The sequence below is a fragment of the Lepisma saccharinum genome, chromosome 13 (assembly GCF_977018435.1).
Source record: "Lepisma saccharinum chromosome 13, izLepSacc3.1, whole genome shotgun sequence".
Taxonomy (NCBI): domain Eukaryota; kingdom Metazoa; phylum Arthropoda; class Insecta; order Zygentoma; family Lepismatidae; genus Lepisma; species Lepisma saccharinum.
This window is the reverse complement of record NC_139241.1, coordinates 78,000,654-78,026,423: the sequence shown is the minus strand read 5'-3', so window position 1 is coordinate 78,026,423 and position 25,770 is coordinate 78,000,654. Positions and strand designations below refer to the sequence as shown.

Genomic DNA, 25,770 nt, shown 5'->3' with positions numbered 1-25,770 from the left:
CATTTGGTTGTTTTGGATACTGCGAATAGAATTTGCTATTGCCAACCACAAAATTAATAATTTACTGTAGTTTAGCTTTTATTTTGTAGGATGGTGCAAAGCCAACAATGCTGAGGAATCCACATATTTTAATAACCTAAACCAGTATGTGAAGTCACACAGAAATGGGAGGATTTCCTCCAACCAATGACCTCATTACAAAAACTCCACAGAATGAAGTTTCTTTGTTATAGTAACAAAGATAAGTTATTACTTTTGACATTCATGTCGACTTTATTATCAGGTAATCTAAGCAGGGCTGAACCTACAGTAAAGTGGGATTGTAACTTAATGTGCTAATACTCTTTAGCTTTTATCTGAAAATTTTCTGTTGTGCCCGAACTTTCGCCAAGGAACAAAATCACCTTAAGAAATTACAATAGGTAGAACACACTCCGTTACTTTGAACTGTCCCTATATTTTATAATTAAAAATAATACAACCAACATGCATAAATATAGGTTTTATTAACATTTTCTACAAATGTAATGCTTCTTATATTCTATATTACTGTGAAATACTTTTAGATAATATTTAATGATTTTTACTTTTCATTTTGCATTTCTTTCTGTTTTATTGTTCTTTGGTAGATCTACTCATTGATCTTTCACATTTTTATAGTGTAGCGAAGATTATTTTAATTTCTGCTACACTTTTTAACTTATCAATATATTGAAACAGAAATTTCACTTTTCACATAATTGAATGAAATTTATCTGGAATGAACACTTCATAGTACATGTAATCCTTGGGTTGCTTCATGTCCTGAATTTTCTGGGTCAGTCCCAGAATGACATTTTGTCACTGTCCCAAAGTTTCTTTGGAATGTACTTATGTCCCCGAAGTGGGTGGGCCAAGCAGAAATGATTAAGGCTAATACATTCAGAGACAAAGTTCATGTTCTTCAGCATTATTTTGTGCTAGATGTTGATAAACACATAAAGAGTACTACAGTTCAGTAATCTTCAGAGGAAACTTTAGATGTGATTTGCATTAGCTAACTGTAACATATTTTGAATAACTTTATCAATTAATTATATTACAAGAAACAAGAAATTTTGTGAAAAATACAATGTTACAATCAGAAATTTTTTATCACCTTTAGTACCACCTTCTTGCAGTAGCCCTTCATACTGTAGCATTAACCACACTAGAACCAATATCACCACAATAGCGTACGAATATTCTTTCCTCTAACCGTTTTCAGAGTAATACATTAATCACTGAAATATTTAAAAGATTCTTACTTCCCTTCCCAAAGTTTCCCTTTCAGAAAGTTGTCAAGACCAATGCTTGTTGCATCTTTGTGATGAAAGTGCTTTATGTGTCTTAGAAGACTAAATTTACGAGAATAAATGGTTTGTGTAGTGCACAGGGGGCACTGCATGTTGAATTTGTGGACAACCCTGTGGTGGGATAAAGAAAGAGGATGTCCAAAAGTTTTTCCGCACTCCAAACACTTATGAAGTCCTGATTCCGATGATCTTTCAACTGCTTCTCCGCTGGATGTCGAAGGACCAACGTAACATTCATTTTGGCTGTAGAATTCAGAGTGTGGAAGACTCCCTGCGAAATAAAGAAAAAATAAAGAAGTTTACAAAACCAAGTGCATGGAAGAAATTCAGAAAGTGAAGAAAGTTGCAACACAGGTTGTTTTATATGTATGTATGTTGGTTGGTTGAGTTGGTGTTTTAAGTCCACTTTATGAACAGCAAGGCTAATCGGGACTAGACCTACAGTTTAAAGTGGGATCCAAACTACTATGTGCCTCCATCGGGTATTGAACTCGGGACTATGTGTGTATATGTATGTGCATCTTGATATGTTGGAAATCGGAAGAATTTTTCCTGGCAATTAGTTATTTCCACAAATCATACAAACAAGAAACATGACAAGACATGCTTTTTTTCTTTTTTGCTGGTATAACTTGAAGTGCGTGTGTCTTACAGTAACGGATGTATTGCGAACGAAGCAACAAAGTTTTTCATAAATGTATTTCTTTCTATAGCCTATAGTTGTTTACTTTTGTTTACTTTTATCTGTTTATTTTTCTTTTTGCGTGCTCGAAATATACACACATGCTCTCATGTTTAGAAGTTATTTCACATTTATATTAAGTAATGACACATTTATTGAATAATCTATGCGCAGAAAGTACTTCTAAAATTTTATGTTTCAGGACACAAAAAGAAGCAAAAATACATTCTGCTTGACATGCATGCAGGTTTTGATGTGTTGTGCGGTTGGCAATACTGTGGATTTTCTCAGTGTCTACGATGTAAGCAGCTCGGCGGTTGAGGCAAGACTGGCACGGAAGATTCTGAGCTCAGTTCTCATGCGGATTGATACATAAAACCTGCTGCAAACTTAGCTTGACGCTTGGCTTAGAAACAAGGGGTGTGGTCTTCCTTATTGCACAACGTGCTACCAACCTTGCATTCTGACGTCCCCACAGAATGCTTTTATTGTTAGGTTAAATACCTAAGTTGTTAGGCTTGTTAGTTTAGCTCTCTTGGCATAAATAATATATTTGCAGTGTATTTTACTAAGAAAACCAAACCTAACAACGTAGGCATTCCACATCTGACATCAGAGCACGAAGTTGGTAGAGCGTTGTGTGATAAAGGAGACCCTAGAACAAAAGGCAAATGTGCCTGCACTGCCATCTAGCATACCAGTGAAGAAACAATTTGAGGTTGGAATTCAAATAACTCCTTGTGCTAATGATTAGATGTTGCTAACACGAAAGCCACAAGGACACCTATATGAGTTTCACCCCACTGGTCCAGCCCCCTTCTCCTACCAGGCTCCCAGTCAGCGGCATCCTACATTTTCAATTATGAAACATAGCAATCCTCTAAAAAACAGTCATTGCTTTTATCAAGTTATTGTTATTGTACAAAGCAAATACACAGAAAGATTTATAATTACATCAGCTGTTTTGAAATACAAGACCAGCATACTCAAATTACATTTACATTGATTATATATAAATTATTTCATATCAATTAAAGCCAAATCTTAAACCCTAGTTACAATACATATGCTCTAGTAAAATAAATATTTTCTTTAATAAATTGTATATGCATTCTTTTCATTCCATTGAACTTTTTATCACAATTAAATTCTACATTATGGACAGGAACATGTTTGAGTCATGGTGCTACTTTCAATGCAAAAGACAGAAATGGTTTTAACACAAATTTTATAATGTAATTTTATATTTGACATCATCAAGAAATAGCATACTTTTTTTTTCAAAATACTAGTCACCTATATAAAGACTCAGACATAACATGAATATAGAAAAATCAATATATTTTTGAGAAAAATTGTACCACATTTAATGCCACCACCTTTTTACAGTTACGCTACCCACACTAAAATCAATATTACCACAATAGAGTATAATTATTCTTTTCTGTAACTGTATTTAGAATAACTGACCCAGTGGCAATTCCTCCATGTAGGAAGTGAGGAACTTCCTAGAGTTTCATTTACACTTATTTCCAGTTTTCTATTATTTAAGAGTTTAATGAGCGTTATAAAATTTTCAGCGCAATCAAGGTTTGCTACTTGATTGTCAAGAGTCAATGTGCTACCTATCACCAGCTCATTCCAGATCTGTTGCCCAGAGACCGTCTTTGCCTGCCGCTGAGGAACCTTTCTCGTCATCCTACAGGCAGATGGGTGAGGGGCAGTGCAAGGGAGGGCAGGGGCATGGTGGAATGACAAACAGGTGGATGCACGCACATGGCTCTCAGCCATACGTCAGAGCTCTGACGTCAACATAGTGGCCACAGCCAGGAGAGGGGGTGCTTTTTAGATGGTGACAAGTGGAGTTTCCGGGTTTGTTCTTTTCTGTAGACCATTGAACTGAGTGTTTTTCTTTTTTTATTGTCTTCGTTTCACTTCTAGTGAGAAGAATCTAAGTGCACTGCGAAAGAAAATATGCCTAACTGTGCTATTTACGGCTGTAGCAATCATTACAAAAAGGTGAAAGGAACGAATATCAAGTACAGTGCTGTGCAAATTAATGCGGACAAAGAGAGAAAAATCATTTTTTTACAGTTTTTTACTCTTTATGTGAGATAATCAAATAAATACTTAACATACACTTATACTAGTAGTATCAGCTAACTTTTTGATGCGTACTTGATAATGTTTACAACAATTGCAAGGTTTGAAGCATTTTTGTTATTTCATTACTGTCATTGTGGTGCAATGCCAATTGTTAACCAACAGACTTCTGTGAGTGCTTGGCTGTAGTAAACATGCATTTGTTATGCTCCGTGTTCCTACGTGTTTTCAGTATGGGTATAACACCCAGAAAACGTTCTAGAATTATTACATTGAGTGAGAACACATCCATGACTGTGCGACAAATCGCTGAAGTGGCTGGTGTTGGGAAATCAGCGGTGTCAAAAATTATTAGAAACTACAGGGCAACTGGTAGTTTTTCTCCAAAATGAAAAGGAAAGTATGGTAGAAAACGTAAAACCCTAGAACTGACACGTTACTGCTAAGAAACAGTAAAATTCACCCATACAAAACAAATATGGACCTGCAACGTGATTTGCTTTCTACTGGGATCAGTATTGATGCATCAACTGTTCGACGTCGCTTGCTTGAAGTTGGAAAAAAATCCAGGAAACCGGTTAAAAAGCAATTGTTGACCGCTAAAATTAAGACAAAACACCCACAATGGGCTAGGAAATACCAGAAATAGACAGTAGCTGATTGGAGGAAGGTAATATTCTCAGATGAGTCTCACTTTGAAGTGCATGGCTACAAAGCTTCTGTTGTGCGACGAAGTCCAGGTGAATCTTTATGACCTGAACATTGCATTCAGAAAGTCAAACACCCCACCCCCAAGCAAATGTTTTGTGGATTCTTTACTTGCAGTGGACCTGGAGGCCTTGTACCAGTGAATGGAATGATGAAATAGCGAAGAAACCAGAAACAGTAGCGATGTGAGGTTTGCGGGAAACAATAATATCAAATGGGGCTCGTAAATCGGAGGTATGGGGTGGGTCGAAAAATATCGACAAATGGGGCATCTGGAACAAAGTCATATTTTTTTAAATGGAACGATATACAATAACATGCATAATATAAAAGAGCACACACAGAGAAACACAACGCCGTTGGTCTCATGCATCTACTGCACATAGGAACGAAGATATGGCCATGTGAAAATATGTAAACAAACTAACAAGTGGCCCACTTGACCGTCAGTACCACGGCATGTACAAGTATGAGATGTCGGAAGCCATTGGACAAGATGAAGACAGAACGTGTTAAAGGAAGAAAAAATACAGTAGACATCGTCAGCACCATGTATTTGACAGTGTTACAGCTTAATGAAAATGTCCATGACAGTAGGTCGAAGAACCACTGCGTAAGAAGCGAAAACCTGTCAAAGTGTGTGTTCAAAGTGGTGGCCGTCAGCTGCGATACAGGCAACGAGATGCCCACGCAAAGATCGTTGCACAGAATGTAGCATCTCGTAGGGAATGTCCCTACAGGCCACAGTAATGCGGTGTTGCATATCCTCTGGAGTTGTTGGCACATCCCGGTAGACAATGTCCTTCAGCTTTCCCCACAGGAAAAAGTCTAACGGTGTCAAACCTGGGGAACGAGCCAGCCATTTGACAGGCCCTCCACATCCAATCCAACGATTTGGAAATGTATTTTCCACACATGCTGTAGCGCATCTTGCACTGTGAGCTGGGCACCCGTCATGTTGGTACCACATGTCCCTCCTTGTCTGAAGTGGTATGTCCTCCAACAGTACAGGCAGTTCATGTTGTAAAAACTGTATGTATCGGTCAGCATTCAGTGTCCCTTGTATAAAAAAAGGGCCAAAGAGATGTTCACCCACTATACCACACCACACGTTCACACTCCATGGGTACTGGCGTTCCACTTGGCGAAGCCAATGTGGATTTGTCACCGACCAATAGTGCATGTTCCTTAGGTTGACATTTCCATGATTGGTAAAAGTTGCCTCGTCAGTGAAGAGGATACGTGACAAATCGGGTTAGTCGTGTCGTAACAAGCATGTGCAAAACCGAACACGGTCCACAAAATTATTCCCGTGAAGTTCCTGATGGAGGGAGATGTGATATGGGTGAAACTTGTGTGTGTGCAGAATGCGCAATACACTTCGCTGACTCATCCCAGCATCCCTGGCAATTTCACGGGAGCTAACGTGCGGATTCACAGCAACAGCAGCGAGAACATTTGTTGCACCTGCCTCACCTGTAGTTGGCTTGTTCCGCACACGTGCTCGTGGTGTTACACTTCCGGTGTCTCTTAATTTAATAAATAACTTACCAAACAGACGTCGAGATGGCTGTCGTCTGTCCGGATATCTCTCTGCGTACACACGGTAGGCTTCTGAGGCATTCTTTCGGCATTCCCCATAAATCAGGATCATGTCCGCTTTATCTATGTTTGTGAACACCTTAATCTGCGCTCTTACCACTACGACTGCTTGCTATGAACTAACACGATCTCGTGGACCTGCTATCAAAACTTGCTCTGCGTAAAGGCAGTTCTGTCAGGCACCTGAGAAGTCTTACATGCCGTGGTACTGACGGTCAAGTGGGCCACTTGTTAGTTTGTTTACATATTTTCACATGGCCATATCTTCGTTCCTATGTGCAGTAGATGCATGAGACCAACGGCGTTGTGTTTCTCTGCGTGTGCTCTTTTATATTATGCATGTTATTGTATATCGTTCCATTTAAAAAAATATGACTTTGCTCCAGATGCCCCATTTGTCGATATTTTTCGACCCACCCCATACCTCCGATTTACGAGCCCCATTTGATATTATTGTTTCCCGCAAACCTCACATCGCTACTGTTTCTGGTTTCTTCGCTATTTCAGGTGGTACTTTTAGGTGCCTCACGCGGTATATAGGGTTATTAATGCAGTCTGTGTTATATGCTCTTACGTGCCTCAAATTTATTCCTAAGTTCCCCATGCATATAGTACCGTACCATGAAGGCACATTTTAGAGGTTTTAGGTGTAGGGACCCACACATTCTCGATCTCGGCCATTTTGGAGGTGATGTAATCAGTACCACGCTCTGGCCACCTTTACCCCCCCATGGTTGTTCCCAAGTACCCATTATTTAAGGCTGGGTGAGCTCCAGAACAGCTTTATGCAGGTACAAGACCGGAAATATTCTGAACTTAGATCACTCACCCCGGGAATCGAACCTGGGTCTCCCACGTACCAGTCAGATTCCCTACCGACTATTAAAACATTTTGTATACTCTGTGTTCCCCATGGAGAAAATAAGGTACACGAAGATACGCAACAACTTCCACTCCCCCAAATTAAAAACTGGTTCTGCACATTATGCACGTACAAATGTTCAGGAGGTGGACTCCACTATTTCATATGTTGGTGCAGTGACCGGATCACCACCATAGGTTCAGAGAATGTAACAAGAGGATCGAACCCACTTTCCGTATGGAAACTACCAACTTGACCATCCGAATTATGGCTGTTTCTTGGCTGTGAAGTGAAGACTATATTTTTTTCGCCTTTACTTTACTTACTTTTGCTGTCGACAACCAGCTTGTGCAGCTGTAATGCGAGTAACACTACACGAAAATAGATTTCCAGTGCTTGATTTCTGTTTAGATACGAATGTGATTTTTTATTGTTGTTATTTAGTGTCGCTTATGTTACTTTTGGCTAATCGCAACGACATGGATGAGTGATAATTGGATGAAGTTGATGAAGGATAACTCACACAGAACATCCATGCCCAGGCCAGAATTCGAACCCGTGACCTTTGGCACCACAGCACGCTGTGCTAATCACTCCGCCACGGAGGTCAGTAGGTGCAAATTTATGAAGAAATTGAAAAAAAAACTTGTATGATACTGTACATATTTTCTTCCTATGTAAATAATGTTAAAGGGCTCTAATGTTATTTTGTACTGTTAAAGATTTGTAAATGCTTCTCAATTTTCCATAAAATTCCTGCACTATATTTGTTCGAACAAGCAGCAAATGTAACAATAACAAATTCTTCAGAAAAATAAATTTAAAAACTTAATTTTCCATTTACATATTGCTTTTTCATTGTAATTTCTAATACTTTCTCCTCTCCTTCGATTCTACTCATGTGGTTGCAATAGCGTACCGAATATTTTGGGGGAAGCTAAAGCTGGAGACTATTTTACCTGTAGGAAACGCTTGTAAAATTATCAAGTAGGAATAAATTTCCCCATCCTCTCTCTCTCTGCCTATTTCTGTGTGTATTCTAGCCCTTAGAAAATCACAAAATAACTGTAATGGGATTCAATACGCTAATATGAAGGAATTAAAACTATTTTTCAAATGTAAGAGAGGTAGTCAGAATTGTGACAGTGTATGGTTAAAATTTGAATTTGCATTTTCCAAAAACAAAGAAGAAGAAGAAGAAGAAATAAAGGTAAGACTATCATTATGACGAGAATTAATTATGATACATGAAATCCATGAGAGAACACTCTGAAAGGAGTGCCCTAGTCTGGACTGGATGTCGAAGACTTCGCTAAGTCTGACACTCAACATGCTTGAACACGAAGGTTCCTGCGTGTGTAAGACTAATAGTAAACACAGAAGAAAGCTATGCACTAGGCTCATGCTGACCAGTAAGGCTGAAAAGAGATTTATTACTAAACGACACTTTTTCACAACATTGTATTTGACATTTGCAAGATACCCACATTCTTAACTATTCCCTTAATTTTTATCTCAATTTTTTGGCTCGTGCCTTTGGGGGGGTGCAACTCCATCACGCCCTCCGCTCAGTACACCATTATATGGTTATTCCACCTGTTTTGAAGTTATATTGAGTCTGTAGTTGAAATTTGTTTCATGAAGAACGCTTCACTGTAGAGCGAGCGGACGCACCGTAGTCCTCTCCGGCAACGATGATGTCATGTGCTGGAAGGGAGAGTTTTCAGGATCAGCTTGCATCCACCTCTTTAGTCTTTCCACCATGGGGCAGGGGTACGTGGGGGGTTGCCGAATTATACGGTCCGCGAGGAAGGTCCCGTGGGTTCCTCAACAGTGATGCCAACTCTAGCATAATTGTTCTAAACCTAGCAAAATTTGAACTTCGTTGGCACCTAGCACTCTGTGTTTGGCATTATGAAAAATCCAGCATCATCTAAAAAACAGGCGTCCCTGGGAAAAAGAGAAATTGAATTCTAATGAAGATATTTTGAGGAAATATTTATTTTTAAGAAAATCTCCAGATCTTGTTTGTACTTCTCTAGCGGACTTGTTTCAAACAAAATGAAGTATACCGACCAAGGGACAAGCTTTTACAGGCCCTGGTCCATCCTCTTGTTTTCATTTTTTCTTTATCCTCCCCGATTTAACAAGGGAGGAGCATTTCATAAAAGGAAATCGGTAGAAAGAGTTGGAGGTCACAAATAAAACAAACTGAGCCGTTACCAGTCATGGAATTTTCTTCAACTTTTTTCAGCACTATGCTAAACCCATTTTATTGAATGGTCGAAATTCTTAATGTTACTTAACTGCAATAAATAATCAATAACGAGGTTCACAACTCCAAAATAGCAAAATAAAATTGAACTTAAAACTACTACAGTCATCAGAAAATGATGATAATAAATTAATAATAATTGTATAATAATAATAATAAACCCTAGCATAATTTTATCACATTTATAGTAATTTATGAGTTGAAACAGCACCTTTTCTTATCAGGAGGTTGGTATTGGCAAAGCTGTTCTTAATCCACACATGACAGGCAGGGAGGGCCTGCAGCTAACATTACAAATCCAGTGGCTAATCCAAGGTACAGGCGATACATGTCACTGTAATTGAGCACATTTTTGAAAACTTCCCTCGGTCTGTTTACCATAACTTCCTACACTCCAAAAATTCTACGAGTCGCCACTGAACTGACCACTGAAATAGTAGAAGATTCTCACTTTGCTTCCCAAACTTTTCCTTTCAGAAATTTGTCAAGACCAATGCTTGTTGCATGTTTGTGATGAAATTGCTTTATGTGCCTGAGAAGATTAAATTTTCGAGAGTAAATAGTTTGTGTAGTACACAGGGGACACTGCATGTTGAACCTGTGAACAGCCCTGTGGTGGGATAGCGAAAGGGGATGTCCAAAAGTTTTTCCACACTCCATACACTGATGAAATCCTGATTCTGATGATCTTTCAACTACTTCTCCACTCGATGTCGAAGGACCAATATAATACTCATTTCGGCTGTAGGATTCAGAGTGTGGAAGACTCCCTGCGAAATAGAAAAAAAGGAAAGAAGTTTACAAAACCAGATGTATGGAACGAATTCAGAATGTGAAGCAAAATCAAACTTACTAGTTTTGGGCCAGTATTACTTTGAACACACTTAATGATTGCAAGTTTTCTGTATCAACCCTCCTGGTCAAAAATATATGTGTATTCATTGACGGTATAATTAAATAATATCAAACGCAGACAACATTTAATACTTCCAGTCTTCGATTAATTAATTAGAAAATCTATATTGGGACACCCATATTAACTATCTAGTAGGAAAATTAAACAGAATCATGTATGGCATAAGAATCATGAAAGACATAACAGAAAAGAACACAATAAAAACCCTATATTTCAGTCTATTCGAATCGCAAATAACATATAGCATTATATTCTCATTCAATGCAATGGACAGCATGAAAATATTTAGCCTTCAGAAAAAAGCATTAAGAATTATGACGGGAAATTTGAATTTGAATTTATTTTTTCTTCCTTTGATCCTTGATTAAAAGGGCATGGAAAACGTCAAGATACATAATGAAATAATAATTAGTTTAGTACATCATAACAAAAAGGGAAGAAACATTGTGTAGTACATTACATCAGTACACCAAAGTAAAAATTGAAAAATACACTTCATTACACTACAATAAAAATAAAAACACATTATCATTGTTGCATGATTGAAATAAGAATACAATTAAAATACATATTGTTTAGTACATTGGCCTTGTATTGTCTTGTTCCATGGATTCTCTGATACTGTAGAGAGCTCTCTCTGTCAAATATTTTTTTATTGTTTGCATTTGTTTATTTTTTGGAGATATCAGTTTTATGTCTTGAGGCAGCTGGTTGTAGAATATTTTCCCAGCATTCATTGGTGATTGTTTCGAGATATTGAGTCTGTGGAATGAACCATGTAGAGAAATCTTCAGAGAACTTGGCATTCTCCCACTACCCTGCCTATATATACTTCATTTATTATGGCATGTAAAAATGGATCTGACAAAGTTCTCCAAATGCAACAAAGAAGTACATCATTACAACACAAGGAATAACTCCAATCTTGCTGTTCCAATGCATAACACGTCACTATTCGTAAAAGGTGCAAAATCCACAGGTATCCACCTATACAATAAGTTACCAGATTATATAAAATCTATTGAACCAGTAGCCAAATTCAAAAAGGAACTAACAAATCATCTGTTCTGCCATTGTTTTTACTCAGTGAGTTAATTTATGAACCCCTAATCCATCAACTCACTTGTGGGTTGATGGATTGGAGGTTCACAAATTCATCCACAATAGTCCAATCAAAAATGTAATCAATGGTTCCAACATAGATCCACAATGGGCTGGATGCCATCTCGCATGTCACATCTGTTTGTGTCAGTTGAGTGCAACTATTCGTATCATTTTGTGATGTTTTAGGTCTTACCTTTTCAATGTCTCACAATATTTCACTTAAGCTTAATATTTTAATCCATTATGGAAAACATGTATTGTCTTTATATTGTAGCCTTAACATGTCTCACTGGTGATACTTGTACACACCTTCCAGCATGAGACTGTGATGGGCTGAGGTATCATTTCATTGCATAAACTTACTATATTATTTCATTGTGTTAGTGTATTGTAGTGTGTACACAAAGTAACATGTCCAATATCACAGCATGCAAATGCAAACGTGATGCATGGATGAAATAAATGTAATCTAATATAATAAGTAGCCCATTTATATCTGACCAGGTACTGATTTTCTTTAATCATAATTTGTATTGTAAATGGAATTTTCAATATTGTTAAAATAAAAGGACAAATACAACAGAACACCATTGCTCTTTATCCAAACTTGCAGATTTTGCATGGTATCCCAGATAGCACAGTAAGCTTGTTTCATGTTTGTAACAAGCTTGCTGCAAGCACATAATGACAAGCTTTAAGTCTGCATCCAGCTTGAATCAAGCCAACTAGTTACTGTGTGTCAAAATTGCAAACAAGCCTGCATCATGCTTATATCAAGCTTGCTGTATCCAACTGGCTTTGACAAGCTACATCAAGCTTTCATGCTTTCCGGGATTTAGTGGTACATTAAATGTGCCTGCCTGCATCCCCCACTTGACTAAAAATCAATTCCTTTCTCACACCTTATTTTAATAGCCTTGTTTCTAACACAGTATTTTAAGACTTGCGTAGTGATGAAAGTATTGCAAATAACTGGACAACAGTGAAAGCAAACCCCACAAAGATTCACATGAATTCTCTAAAAGGAATTCTACGCACATGTAATTTTTCAGGTTTTGGAATATCATAATGCTTTTTCACAAGGAGAAAATTTCAACAAAGGCTTCACTGGCAGGAGTGGCTTAAGGGTCAGGCAACCTGGGCTTCTGCTTGGCACCAAACCAGGGTGTTCTTGAGAAGCGCCTAAAAACCTTAATTTTGATTACATAAATGTGGATATGTGTTTCAAAAAGAGTTGTCGCAAACCAGATATTTCAATAACACGATATGGAAAGAAAGTAGCTTAAAAAAATAAACATAGATGGCAGCACAAGGTAAAAGAAATACATATATTGTTGAGGATAAATATCAATTTAGTGAAACAGAAATACGATACAAAAGATGAAATCAATGCATAAAAAATACATAATATATGGAAAAGAAAATAGGTGGTTTTCATCAATCAACAAGTTAAAAACATATAGTCAATTGTTACGCACGCACAAAGAAGTATATAATGAAGTACAAATGTAGGGACTTCAGAAGCACAACTCAATAGCATTTGTCTTCATTGTTACCATCCTTCCAAGGAAGAAATTCCTGAATTTACTGTTACAAAATGTGATGTAAAAAAAAGAAGCAAAATCATGTAGTAATTTAAGCTAAGACATTACTTTGAAATTATTTTGATATGATTATGGAGGTATTAAATAAGTGCATACGTACAATAAACATATTCTTTAACAGTAATACTTAAAGTTTTTAAAAATAAGGCTATTATTATTGTTATTTAAAATAGTAGATATGAAACATGGTGAAGATTTGATTGGGAGTGGAAAGTTGAGGGGTATCAAAAATCCACCTTGCCCGGGTGAAAATTGTATCTTGAGCCACCCCTATTGTCCAGAGTTAAATGTCCAACTGAGCCCTATATGTCACTTTCAAGGGCACCATTCCCTGATGACGAGAGCAATGTATGCCCTTGAAATGGAAGTAAACACTGACTTTACCTGTCTGACCTTTCCAGAACACTTGTTTGTATCAAATTGCCTTTTATTCTACACCATATCCAGCAAAATTCCATCAATATTTACAAGAGAAAACTTACTCGCTAGCAACATAATTCAGCCATTCTTTCTGTGCTTCTACTGTGTTCTTGTGGTGCACATTTTGCAAATGTCTAAGGAGAGTGAACTTGCGAGAGAAATGGGTGGGGGTCTCACACAAACGGCACTTCATTCTGAACTTGTGCACGACGCGATGCTGAATGAGAGATCCTCTGTGGGTGAAGCTTTTCCCACAGTCTGGGCACATGTGCACACTCTGAGATGAATTTGGGATGTTGATGTCTTGCAAGTTCCCGGGGACATCGAATGTTTCAAAGAAGTTTGGTTCGGGCGAAGACCACATAGAGAGACCATGTCCTGTAATACATAAGGAAAATATATTTATTTGTCATTTATTTGTCCTGTAAGGGCACGTCACCAGATATAAAATCTTCACAACAGCAAAATGCAAGTGACTACAGCAGGAGCATGGAAGCATATGCAGTCTAGCTAGTTGCACATTCAACATATGTGAACAAAACAATCAGATTGCTGTGTAAGAGAACACAGACTTCTGTTTAGTTAAGGGGATCTTTCAGACCAAAGCGACGAACAACACTTGTCATTTGTGTGCCATTTGGACTAGGCCATTTTCTCAATAGCATGCATTGTGTGACCATGTCATGTCAGTTTGCTGGTTGTGCATGCACAGTGAGTGTTCTTTCGAAGACTAGCATGTACAGTTTGTGGTTTTGTTGCGTGTAACTTTGGTTTGCTGCTTCAAGCTTATCACTTTGATCTGTAAGCTCCTTAAAATGTTATTCCAAGAATTGGTGCCATACTGAAGTAATGGAATTAAAAGTTACTTTATATATTACTAGTATTACTTGGACCTAAAAGGGATGAGGAAGCAGGTGAGTGGAGAAGGTTACATAATTTAGAACGGCATACTTTGTATTCATATCCAGATATTATTAGAATTATCTAAATCATGAAGACTTAGGTGGGCAGGCCATGTGGCATGAATGGCAGAGGAAAGAAGAGTTTACAGGATTCTTGTTGGGAAACCTGATGGTAAGAGACATGTAGGAAGGCCAAGACGAAGACAGAGGGATAATGTTGAGATGGACCTAAAGGAAATCGTTAAGATGGAAGGCTTATGTTGCTGCAGTCATAAACCTTCGAGTTTAAGAAGGCTAGAGAGTTAGTTAATTTAGTATTAATTTCTTAAAAAGTTAGTAAAAAAAAAGGAAAATATTTGTATGCACTTTATTTTACAATATAATGCTTTTATTTTTGCTTCATAAATATAAGTGCAGTCACACAGACACTTGCCAAGAATTTTTATATATCGACAGTGTCTACATAAAATAATGTGCAATCAAATAACATTAATTGAAATACATTTCTGCATTTGTGTTTTATTCCATCTTTTCACATATGTGTAATGTTTATCCTGATGGCATAGTGGTGATGTCGTTTTGTAATCAAGGGGGCCCCAGGTTTGATACTCGGTGAAGCACATAGTGTTTCGTATCCCACTTTAAACTGTTGGTCCAGTCCCAATTAGCCTATCTGTGCATAAAATCGACTTAAAACATAACAAAAAGATCAAATATGTAATGTGTATGTAATTACATCATCCTAGTTCAAATCAGTACACTGTGAACTATAGGTGAAGTTATGGTGGTGGTGGTTAGAAAAAAAAGAACACTAACTTATCTTAAATCTACACTACCCCAAGCATATTATAATAGAGAGCTATCTCGTCATGCATAAAACAAAACTTATGTAATAAAATATGCAACACAAACACCTTAATATACTAAAGGAAGCTCTTGCACTTATCCATTAACCTGACATCGCGGACATTAGTAATTTCTTTTAGTATATTACAACAGTGTGCTACTATATCTTTCTTTCCCTGAAATGTGAATACAGTAGACTTTCAATTTTACACTTTTCATAGGATTGAGATGGAAATTCAAAAATGCAGGAACGTTTTTTTTAACAATTTGTTGTATTAGGACCATGAAAGATTGGATAATGCAGAAAAATGTAAAATTGGTGTTCTAGTGAAAACACCTTTTATTAACGCCACTATAGCCAAACAATTGAAGTATGCTGAACTGTTTGGCATCTCAATGACTTGACAGTGTTGCCATCTACATTATCCAAAGTGTAACAGTACAACACATTCTTTCTTAGATCTGATGATATGAAAGTTGGTCAAAGTATTAACTACCTCACAAAAAATAGATTAAGTGCTTAATTTCCTCTCTAATTTAATCACTATTTCATTCTATCCGCATGGTCTCCATACCTCCGCAATCTGTTGCTTCGAACAGGCTCCAGAGCACTTTGAGTAGGGGAAATTTAATTCTAAGTGCCACATTTCCACCTGGTGGTGAGAATTTGAACTATTTTTTTCTTCAGCATTCACTTCTACATGGTCTCCATACCCTCTATACCAAGTTTCACCACGATCTCTTGCTTTCAACAGGCTCCAGAGTGCTTTGAGTACGGTGGTCTCCATACCCTCTATACCAAGTTTCACCACGATCTCTTGCTTTGAACAGGCTCCAGAGTGCTTTGAGTAGGGGAAATTTAATTCTAAGTGCTACATTTCCACCTGGTGGTGAGAATTTGAACTATTTTTTCTTCTTCAGCATTCGCTTCTAATGGTCTCCATATCCTCTATACTAAGTTTCACCGCGATTTGTTGCATTGAACAGGCTCCAGAACACTTTGAGTAGGGGAAATTTAATTCTAAGTGCCACATTTCCACCTGGTGGTGAGAATTTGAACTATTTTTCTTTTCTTCAGCATCCACTTCCCAATGGTCTCCATGCCCTCTATACCAAGTTTCACTGCAATACGATGCTTCAAAAGGGCTCCAGAGGGCTCTGAGTAGGGGAGGTTTAATTATGACTACGTGATAGTACATCTCCCATGTGTGCCAAATTGTATGATAATTTCCTAATTGTTAGGAAATTTTCAGGACAGGAAAATGCTCAGGATCTCTTGACACTGAAAATTTCGAATACTACACATATTTGCATTTCTGAATTCAAAATTGCCATCTCCGAAAAAAAAATCCAACATTTAGAGTGCTCTCAGTCAAAACTTTCTGACTGCTAGTTTATTTTCTGAAAGTCAAGTCACAAAGTTGGGTTTAACAAGCTTTTCTTCCCAGTCTTGATATCCATATTTCAGGATCGTGTACACTTACACCAAAAATAACAAAGACAATTTTCATAGAATATACTTTAATACAAAAAAGAAGGAACTTTTGACTACATGATCACAGTCACAAAATTGTAAAAATTCCTTTCCAATATCATGAATTTTAGAATGATAGATACAATCACAGTCACACAGTACAGAAAAATTAAGTTGGACCTACATTCATATTTCCATTCCAAAGACTAGTTTAATATCTCACAAAGCAGTACATACAATTTTTGGATTCCAAATAGGAATATGATTAATGTAATATACAGGCTATTAACACTGATACTTTTAGAAGGTGTAGAGGACATTAAGGTGAATGACCTTTCTAAGTACGAATTTGATTGTTGAGACCTTATTTTGACAAGCCCTTCAAGAGGTATGTTTATCCTGTATGTGTGCAACAATGCATCACAGGTTTGTAGTTGCCTTAGCATTTATTCATTATTTCAGAGAATGTTAATAGCAATATTATGCTACGGGAAACAGTATCATGAAAGTAGGGTGAAGTTGAATCTCCTTTATATCATGCACATATAACAATCATACAACGAGACAGAATCAGTCTCCAAAATGCAGATACGATTAGAAAGTAAGAAACGATGGTTAAAAGTCCAAGTTCAACATCGATCAATCACCACTGATCAGTTACAAAGAAGAACATACAAATATAGTATATCTTATTTTATGCTTTGCGTAGGAGAAGTGCTGCAGGGTGGACAAAAAATCATGATCAGAAATTGATATAATATTGTGACTGTGAAAGAACATGTAATAATTCAATGCAGAAACTGAATTGAACTGATACAAGATACAAGAAACGCAAAAAAGCGAAATAGGACAAGAATGCCTCTAAGATTTATGTCAATGCAGCTCTCGTTCAGCCAGTCGTCTATCAGAAAACCTGATTGCTAACCACAGTACTGGGATATACTGATCTGTATTGTAAAACAGACGAATTATCACAACATAATGCATGTGAGGAGGATAACAATTCTTCTCAACCTACAACAACCTTTTATGTCAATTTTGCTTGCAAATAATACATTCTTGCACTATAAGCAGTATCCGATTGTGACTTTTGACCCATTGTGCACATACGATTTGTACAGAAGTATTCATAATGCAGAGGATGATTGCTCATGAAGTCTATTTCATATATTTAGCAATAAAACATTTGTCATTTTCAAACAAAACTGCAGTACAACTCAGTGAGCCTGTGGTATATGATTCCAACATGCAAGATAAGAATTAACATTATTTGAAGGATAAAGGGCACCCATTAATGTTCTCTATATTTTCTGAAAGCCTGTTGTTGACAGTGAAACTTTCTATGTACTTGTTAGAAAGTGCTTAAAATATACAAGTTAATCATAAGTAATACTGTCAGGAAATTTCTAAAAATACACTTGCGTAATGGTAAATTTTGTAAATCTTGTTACAATTATGACCGAACAAAACTGAAACCAAGGAGATCTGGGTGACAATTTCACTTAATTGTGCACATTACATAAAACAGCTGTCATATCAATGCATATAAGTAATGCAAAACATGAAAAATATAATTTGATTTGCTTTATTTTACTTTGCTTTTTGTGCCACTTTTGACTAATTTGTGAAGATGGGGATGAAATTGATGAATGACCGTAACGCGATGTGCTAACCACTCCACCACGGGGGCCGGCATGAAAAATATAAGTATTACTTCAAGTACACAACTATAAACAAGTTCAATACACATGACTAGCATCAGAAAATGAGCATTTCCGAACAAGATTTTGTGTGTTAACTTGTGATTTTATAATATCTGCATAGAGGAACACTACTATCCAGATTTCTTGGATAAGTTCACCTCATGCCAACATTACATCATTCAGCCAAAACATCCCAACTGACCCCTTGACAGAAACATTTAATCACTACAATAGAATTTTACATTTATTTTTTAATTGTAAATACAGTAATCAACTTATTACCTTACATGTGGCAGCATATGAAGGTAACTGCTATCATACTAATGCTAAGAGTTATTAAAGCAGATGTCTTGCACAACATAACTCTGTATCTGTTGAGTTCAAGCAGTGGCGGCAATTAGGGGGTAAGGGGGGCAATTGCTCTCCCCACTTTTTGCCACTTTTGGCCCCGTAACTTATCTACAAATATAAATAAACTATCTTTGCCCCCTCAGTTTTGAGATCTTGCCCCACTCCCCCCCTTGGTTTTGGAACCCAATCGCTGCCACTGAGTTCAAGGTAAGAATTGCAAGAGATCTGAAAGACATAATATTATTTTTTTTACTGTATCAAATCTGTTGAATAGATCTTATCTTACAAAATGTAAATAATTATTGGAAGTAGCTACATATTGCATCTCTTTCACTTTACAAGTGGTCAACGTTAAACAGTTATGCAACTGTAGAACATGGGTGGCACATTCTTATCTGTATTAATATCAGGATAACTAAAAACCCACGACAAAAAGCCCCAAAAGGTTACTGATGTCTGGAGCATTACTGTCTGTCACAGGAGGCAGATGACAATTTTTCCCAGCTGTCACTCACTGGGTTCATTCATGGTATGTTGTTAGATTTAGATGTCTCGGTGGGGTTTATTGCTTAAAGTTAGATTAGAGATGGGTGTTCAGATAAGAATCCCTATACAATATCTGGATTCAGTATCTGGACCCATGATCCAAGATTCAGTATCAGAACCTCAAATCCTGGATCATACATTGGATTCTGGATTTGGTATTTCAAATCTGATATCCGAATTTTCATTATCCAAATCCATTAGGATCCAATATCCAAATCTGCCCACTCCTAGTTCAGATATCACAAAAAGGAGAACGTGAAGAACAAGCTACTGTTGTGTATATTGGCAACTAATGTTACTTTTAAATGCCTTGTAGAAAGAGGTGATTAGTACTTTTAATGGGGTCGATCTCCTTTTCATACATTGTACATAATCTGCAAATGCATTTATTATATACAGTAAAACCTCATTAATCCGGACACCGATAAGCCAGACTTAGCTTAATCAGGACAGGCAAAAGGCAAAAAAAAGCAGAATGCAAGATTTTAAATGTGGCTAGAAGCACTGCATTGTTGTATTGCTTTATATTTCACTGTACTGTATAGTGTATTTAGGCCTATGCCCTTTAAATACACCATAATAAACGTGTTTTGTTGCTATAAACGGAGTTTTAATGCACTTTCTACTGTTCTTCTAGGTTATTTCAGTTAAACCGGACTTTCGTTAAATCGGTCAACTTATCCCCCCATTAGTAATTATTAACGAGGTTTTACTGTACAATTCACTTTGTACAGAAATATTGAATGTATAAAGTGGTATCTCCAAAATGTACTTTGGGAATTTGATAGCCCAAGACAAGACAAGTAAAATGAACACACACAAAAAAAATGCACCAGTTTGTCATGAGGCGAGGCTTGTTTTCAATGCACTTCCAAACACATATTACTACACTTCTGATCAAATTATCACATATTCACAATTAAAAGATTGGAACACTACACACTAATCAAGACTGTTTGTCAGTCAGTGCATCTTGCGAATGAAGCCACCTCAGTGGCTCTCACTTGTCACCGAAGGTTTCAAGTTCAAGTCCTAAACTAATAATAAGTGTCCACAACAGATGCAGCAAAGTGACACTAAATGAGAAACATTGAAGTTACATAAGCTTGGTACATGGACTGTTTTCTTCTTAATTAATATCACTTTCAGGAACGTAACATGGGGTATTCTTCCGGGACAGATGAACATCCAAATATGCCTGTCTTGAGAACACGCGTCGGCATGTTCTGCACTGGAACTTCGTAAAATGCATCTTGTTCTTGTGACGATTGAGAGACGTTAGATATCGAAACAGCTTTCCACATATGTTGCAGTTATATATGTATTTGTCCCATTGAGGTTGTGATTCTGCTGTCAATGATTGACCCATCCGGTACAGATTCGGTGGCGGGATTCCTCCGAAACCGGGATGTGTTCTGGCAGCAGGTGCTTCGTCAGAGTTTCCCAACTGTGGAATATGAAAATAGTTCCTGCTGGATTCACCGTAACTTAATTCTGCTGATGCCGGCATATCCGCCTGATTCGTCTCTTCGGTATATTCAGCTTCTGATTTGGCTGCAACAGAGCGACAATGGGAAATAAATTTCAGGAATTTCTTTAGACTCTTATAGCACAGTATATTAATACAAGAACTGCTACAAAGACTTGAACTTGTTCATGCAATCTCACAGCAAAGTTCTAATACATCTTCTACAAAATAGTTTTCTTGTTGGAGTTACAAGCCGACTTTTATGCACAGATAGGTTAATTGGGACTGGATCTACAGTTTAAAGGGGGATCTGAATAATTATGTACCTCCACTGGGTACCAAACCCGGGACCCCTTGATTACAAGGTGATGACATTACCATTACCACTATGCAATCGGGGAGGGAAAAAAGATTTTGTGTACAGGGTGTACCAAAAGTCCCATTACCCCCTCTTTGAATTGTAGACAAACCTGCAAAATGTTATTTTAACTGCATGTTTATGATGAGAGGATGGTATACCATTAAATCAGACCAATGGCCACCATTTACTCTGTGTGCACACCGCTATTTTCATTGCACAGTATTATTCGCCTCCAGGTGCGATGCGATGTGAAATCCTCCGTAACTTGGCTGACGTGAAGGAAACAAACACACTGCGAATAGCTTCTTGAAGTTCCTTGGTTGTCTGATAACGATTATGGGCAACTTTCTATTTGATGTGTCCCCATAGCGCATTATCACAAGATGTTAGATTTGGACTTCGGGGTGGCCATTTCAAAGGTGCTGGTAAATTTGGCGATCCTTGTCCAATTCGTTTGTCTCTAAAGACATCATTGAGGAATTCTCTTAAAATGGCCACCCCGAAATCCAGATCTGATATCTTATGTTACGGAGGATTTCACATCCCAACTGGAGGCAAATAATACTGTGCCATGAAAATGGCGGTGTGCACACAGATCCTCTGGAGAAAATAGTGGTCACTGGTCTGATTTAATGGTATACCATCCTCTCATCATACACATGCTGTTAAAATAACATTTTGCAGGTTTGTCTACAATTCAAAGAGAGGGGGGGGGGGGGGGGCTAAGGGACTTTTGGTACACCCTGAATATTTAAATTCACAGCACAAGCATGGCTCTTTCACAAATTTTGAAAAAAACAACAACTTTATTTGCCTGTTGATTTCAGTGACTCACCGTCACTATTGAGTCACATTCAACGAATTTTATTGAAACACCAGAATCAGGACTCTCCCAACTAACACATCAGGCCATAACATGAACAATGTCAAGATTTTACAAAAGTTTAAAGAATAAATTCTTGTAAAAGAAACCTATGAAATCCTCTGCCACAGCTAAACACTAAACTCAGACCAAGGACACAAACTTTGGCAACACATTTTGGAGAAAATTACAAACTAATACCAAAATAATATTAACACACTAGTGACACCTGAAACCTGAAATCGAAAAGTGGGCAAAAACGGTCATACACTATTTTACAGTTGGACTCTCATAAAATTACCATATTTGCCAGCTTATAAGATGCACTTTTTCCCTTTAAAAATATATCTGAAAAGCAGGGTGCATCTTACATGCCAATACTCAGTTTTTGATTACATTCATTTCTGGAAATTTTCTCTGTTCTGTGTTAGACGATTTCCTTGCGGTGTGTGACAAAGAAGATTAAAAATGTACTATTGTTTCCTAGTTAGATTAGGTAAGTTTCTTGTTGAAAGTAGACCTACATATACTTTGTATTTGAAATAGGTCTACTGTAAATTAATTATAAATTCAGTGATAAAGATTTTTCGTAAAAAAATGTGTATGAAATATGCAGGAAAATACAGTACTTGAATGCCGATTAACAGCCTTCTGTGAATGATGATAGTGAGTCACCAAAATTGTTAGGCGAATAAGGTAAGTTTTCACAAAAGACACACAGAATGGCCCAAATTCTGTTTCTTTTCTTGCGATTTCATCATGCTACAAATGAAACTTTAACATGGTTCGATTTCGATTTACTTCTGTTAACACATACTGCGGAGTTTTAGTGATTACTTAAGATTTTGTTCAATATATGCTTTTGTGGTTAGGTTAGGCAGGCCAGGTTTGGTTCTCTTAGCATTAAAACCAAGTCACTAAATGCATTCTACTAAGGTTCCGATTTACTTCCACATTAATTCCCACTAGTCTACGATACTTACAGTCCCTTGTCAATGGAAAAATTCATTGTCCATGGGAAGCGCACATGCTTGCATAAGGTAATTTTTAAGTTATTTTTTTCAACATAAATAACTTTTTTCGAAATCCAAACAGTGCTCATTACATTAAGGTTCAAATTTCGTGTGACAGTGATTTCCAAACTTCTATGATAATTAGTCTTCCTGCTTGAAAATAATAATAATAATAATAAAAAAACAATCAGAACCGTTACCCACAGAATTATTATATATTTTTGAAAGAAGTAATTGTGTGTAGTTCCAATTATTCGAAACAGGAGTGAACACACATGTAGCGGACAAGAAAAAATGGGGGCTGAGTCGATACCACTTTGAATCGATACTAATACTGATGTCGTTACTCTTACCGATTTTCATCAATACTGATACCGGTGCTTGAAAAATGTAATAATAAAGTTGTTCAAAATATTGATTAATATTAGTGGGTTAGTATTCTACTCCAATTATAAGAATCAATTTACCACAGTAGTGTTTCCAAATATTTAAGGATTACATCACAATATAATGAACAATATGTAATCACAAAATCCAGTTTCTCGCACACAACTTTGAATTTTGCATAATTTCCAGCATAATTAACCTCCATGAAAGTGTTGTGTGGAATTGTTTGCATCACACCGTAAAAGAACATGAAAACTATCAGTTTATATCAGCCAATACTGGTACATTGGCATCAGTGTTGACTCAGCACCCCTCCAAAAAAGCATCCCCTTCCAGACTCTACACACAATTTTCCTTGAGATTATTGCATTTGCATTTCTGAAATAAAAACTGCCATAAAAGAAAAATCTGACACTCAAACTCCAACAAACACTTTTATCATGCAATCATTTGAAATTTCTTTACTATATGGGTTTCAGGATATTGGGATTTTATTTCTCTTGCAGCAATTGATTATGATACAGATACGAGGGTTATTCCTGAATTAGTGAATTGCAGGGAAAAGATCAAGAAGCTGTTTGGACATTCAATGGGTGAAATTAGAACAGGGATGTAAATTTTTTCCCTATATTGGTACTGATATTTTGGGATTCATGCACCACTTGCGCATGTCAAAAAAAAAAAGAGCTGATAATTTTTTTACGCAGGGTTGGCAACACTGATGAAGTTGAGCATGCGCAGGAGCATGCCCTAGTATTCTGTGCTTGCAACAGAGATAGAATCGTCCGAGTGGGGTTGCGTACGTGCGAGTAGCAGTAAGGTGAAATGGCTGCCGTAACACAAAATCCTGCCAAATGTGAAGTGAGATCTGTCATACGATTTCTGAACGCCAAAGGACAGAATGCAGCTGCCATCCATCGGGAATTGTGTGCCATTTATGGACCGACAGTGATGAGTGAAGGGAAGGTCAGGCAATGGTGCAGAGAGTTTCGGGAAGGGCGTTCAAATGTCCATGACGATGAGCGTAGCGGAAGGCCTAGTGTTCAGACGGACGATCTAGTGGAACACCTTAATGAGAAAGTGCGTTCCAATCGCCGGTTCACAACATCTGAAGAGTTTCCAGAAGTGTCTGCGAAAACAGTGCATCGAATTGTGACTGACAACCTGGGGTATCACAAACTGTGTGCAAGGTGGGCGCCAAAAATGCTGACAGACGCTCACAAAGAGCAAAGAAGGACAGTTGCACGTGATTTTTTGGCCTGCTGGGGGGAGGATGGGGATGACCTCTTTTCGCACATAGTGACGAGGGATGAAACATGGATATCGTACGCCACTGGGGAGTCGAAGCAGCAGTCAATGCAATGGTGGCACTCTGGTTCTCCTAAAGCGAAGAAATTCAAACGAACACCATCAGTTCACAAAATCATGGCAACCGTGTTTTGGGACCAAAAGGGTGTGACTTTTGTGGAATTCTTGGAACCAGGACGAACAATTACAGCAGAGGTGTATTGCGAAACACTGAATAATCTGTGACGTGCCATCCAAAATCGGCAGAGAGGAATGCTACACTCTGGAATTTTTCTGATCCATGACAATGCCCGCCCACACACAGCTGCTCGTACTGTTGAGATAACTGAAAGATTTCGATGGGAACTATTCAATCATCGGCCCCGACCTTGCCCCCAGCGATTTCTTTCTTTTTCTTCACCTTAAAAAGTGGCTTGCATCGAAGCATTTCAACGACAGTGATGTGCTCAAGACATCAGTTCTGGACTGGCTGCACTCTCAGGCGGCAGATTTTTTACGCAGAGGGTATACGGAAGCTTGTGCCACGCTATCAGAAATGTCTGGAGGTTAATGGTGACTACATCGAAAAATAGCCAAGGTATGTACTTGTTTATCAATCACAATAAATTTCTTCTCCTATCATTTTCTTGTTTTTTAAAAAATATCGACCCTTTTTTTTTTATATGCACCTCGTATTATTTATATCAACACAACCAATGATGGGAAAGAGTTACTGTTTTTAGAAACTTTATCACGTGATTTCAAAAGAAGCTATGGAATGTAAGGAAAATCCTCCTTAAAGCATTTGATGCAGGAAAGAAAATATTTCGGAACAAAAACAATGACTTTTTTTATTTCATTTCTTTAAGTCATGTGTTACATAAAACCTATATCACCAACTGACCAAGTAACACCAGAAAGTCCCAGATTAAAGCTGTTGTAGAGTGAAGGACACTTCTG

The 25,770-nt window shown here is 37.4% G+C and overlaps 1 protein-coding gene across 5 annotated transcripts in view; it reads right to left on the bottom strand.

Annotated features, from left to right (window-relative positions):
- Window positions 1-884: 884 nt before the first annotated feature.
- The window catches only part of LOC145997443 (uncharacterized), a 151,835-nt gene continuing 126,949 nt past the window's right edge, over window positions 885-25,770 (bottom strand). The window contains exons 5-6 of one of the 5 annotated variants that reach the window (XR_014442897.1): window positions 9,778-10,336; window positions 1,472-1,605 (exon numbers count right to left, since the gene is read on the bottom strand). Coding sequence is in view for 4 of the 5 variants with exons in the window: in XM_083134487.1 (XP_082990613.1) it covers window positions 20,562-20,986 (425 nt within the window). In the remaining variant the exon portion in view is untranslated. Of the gene's footprint in view, window positions 1,606-9,730; window positions 10,337-13,672; window positions 13,989-20,203; window positions 20,987-25,770 lie in introns of those variants that run through there. The other 4 variants (XM_083134488.1, XM_083134492.1, XM_083134491.1 and 1 more) reach the window with 4 other exon arrangements.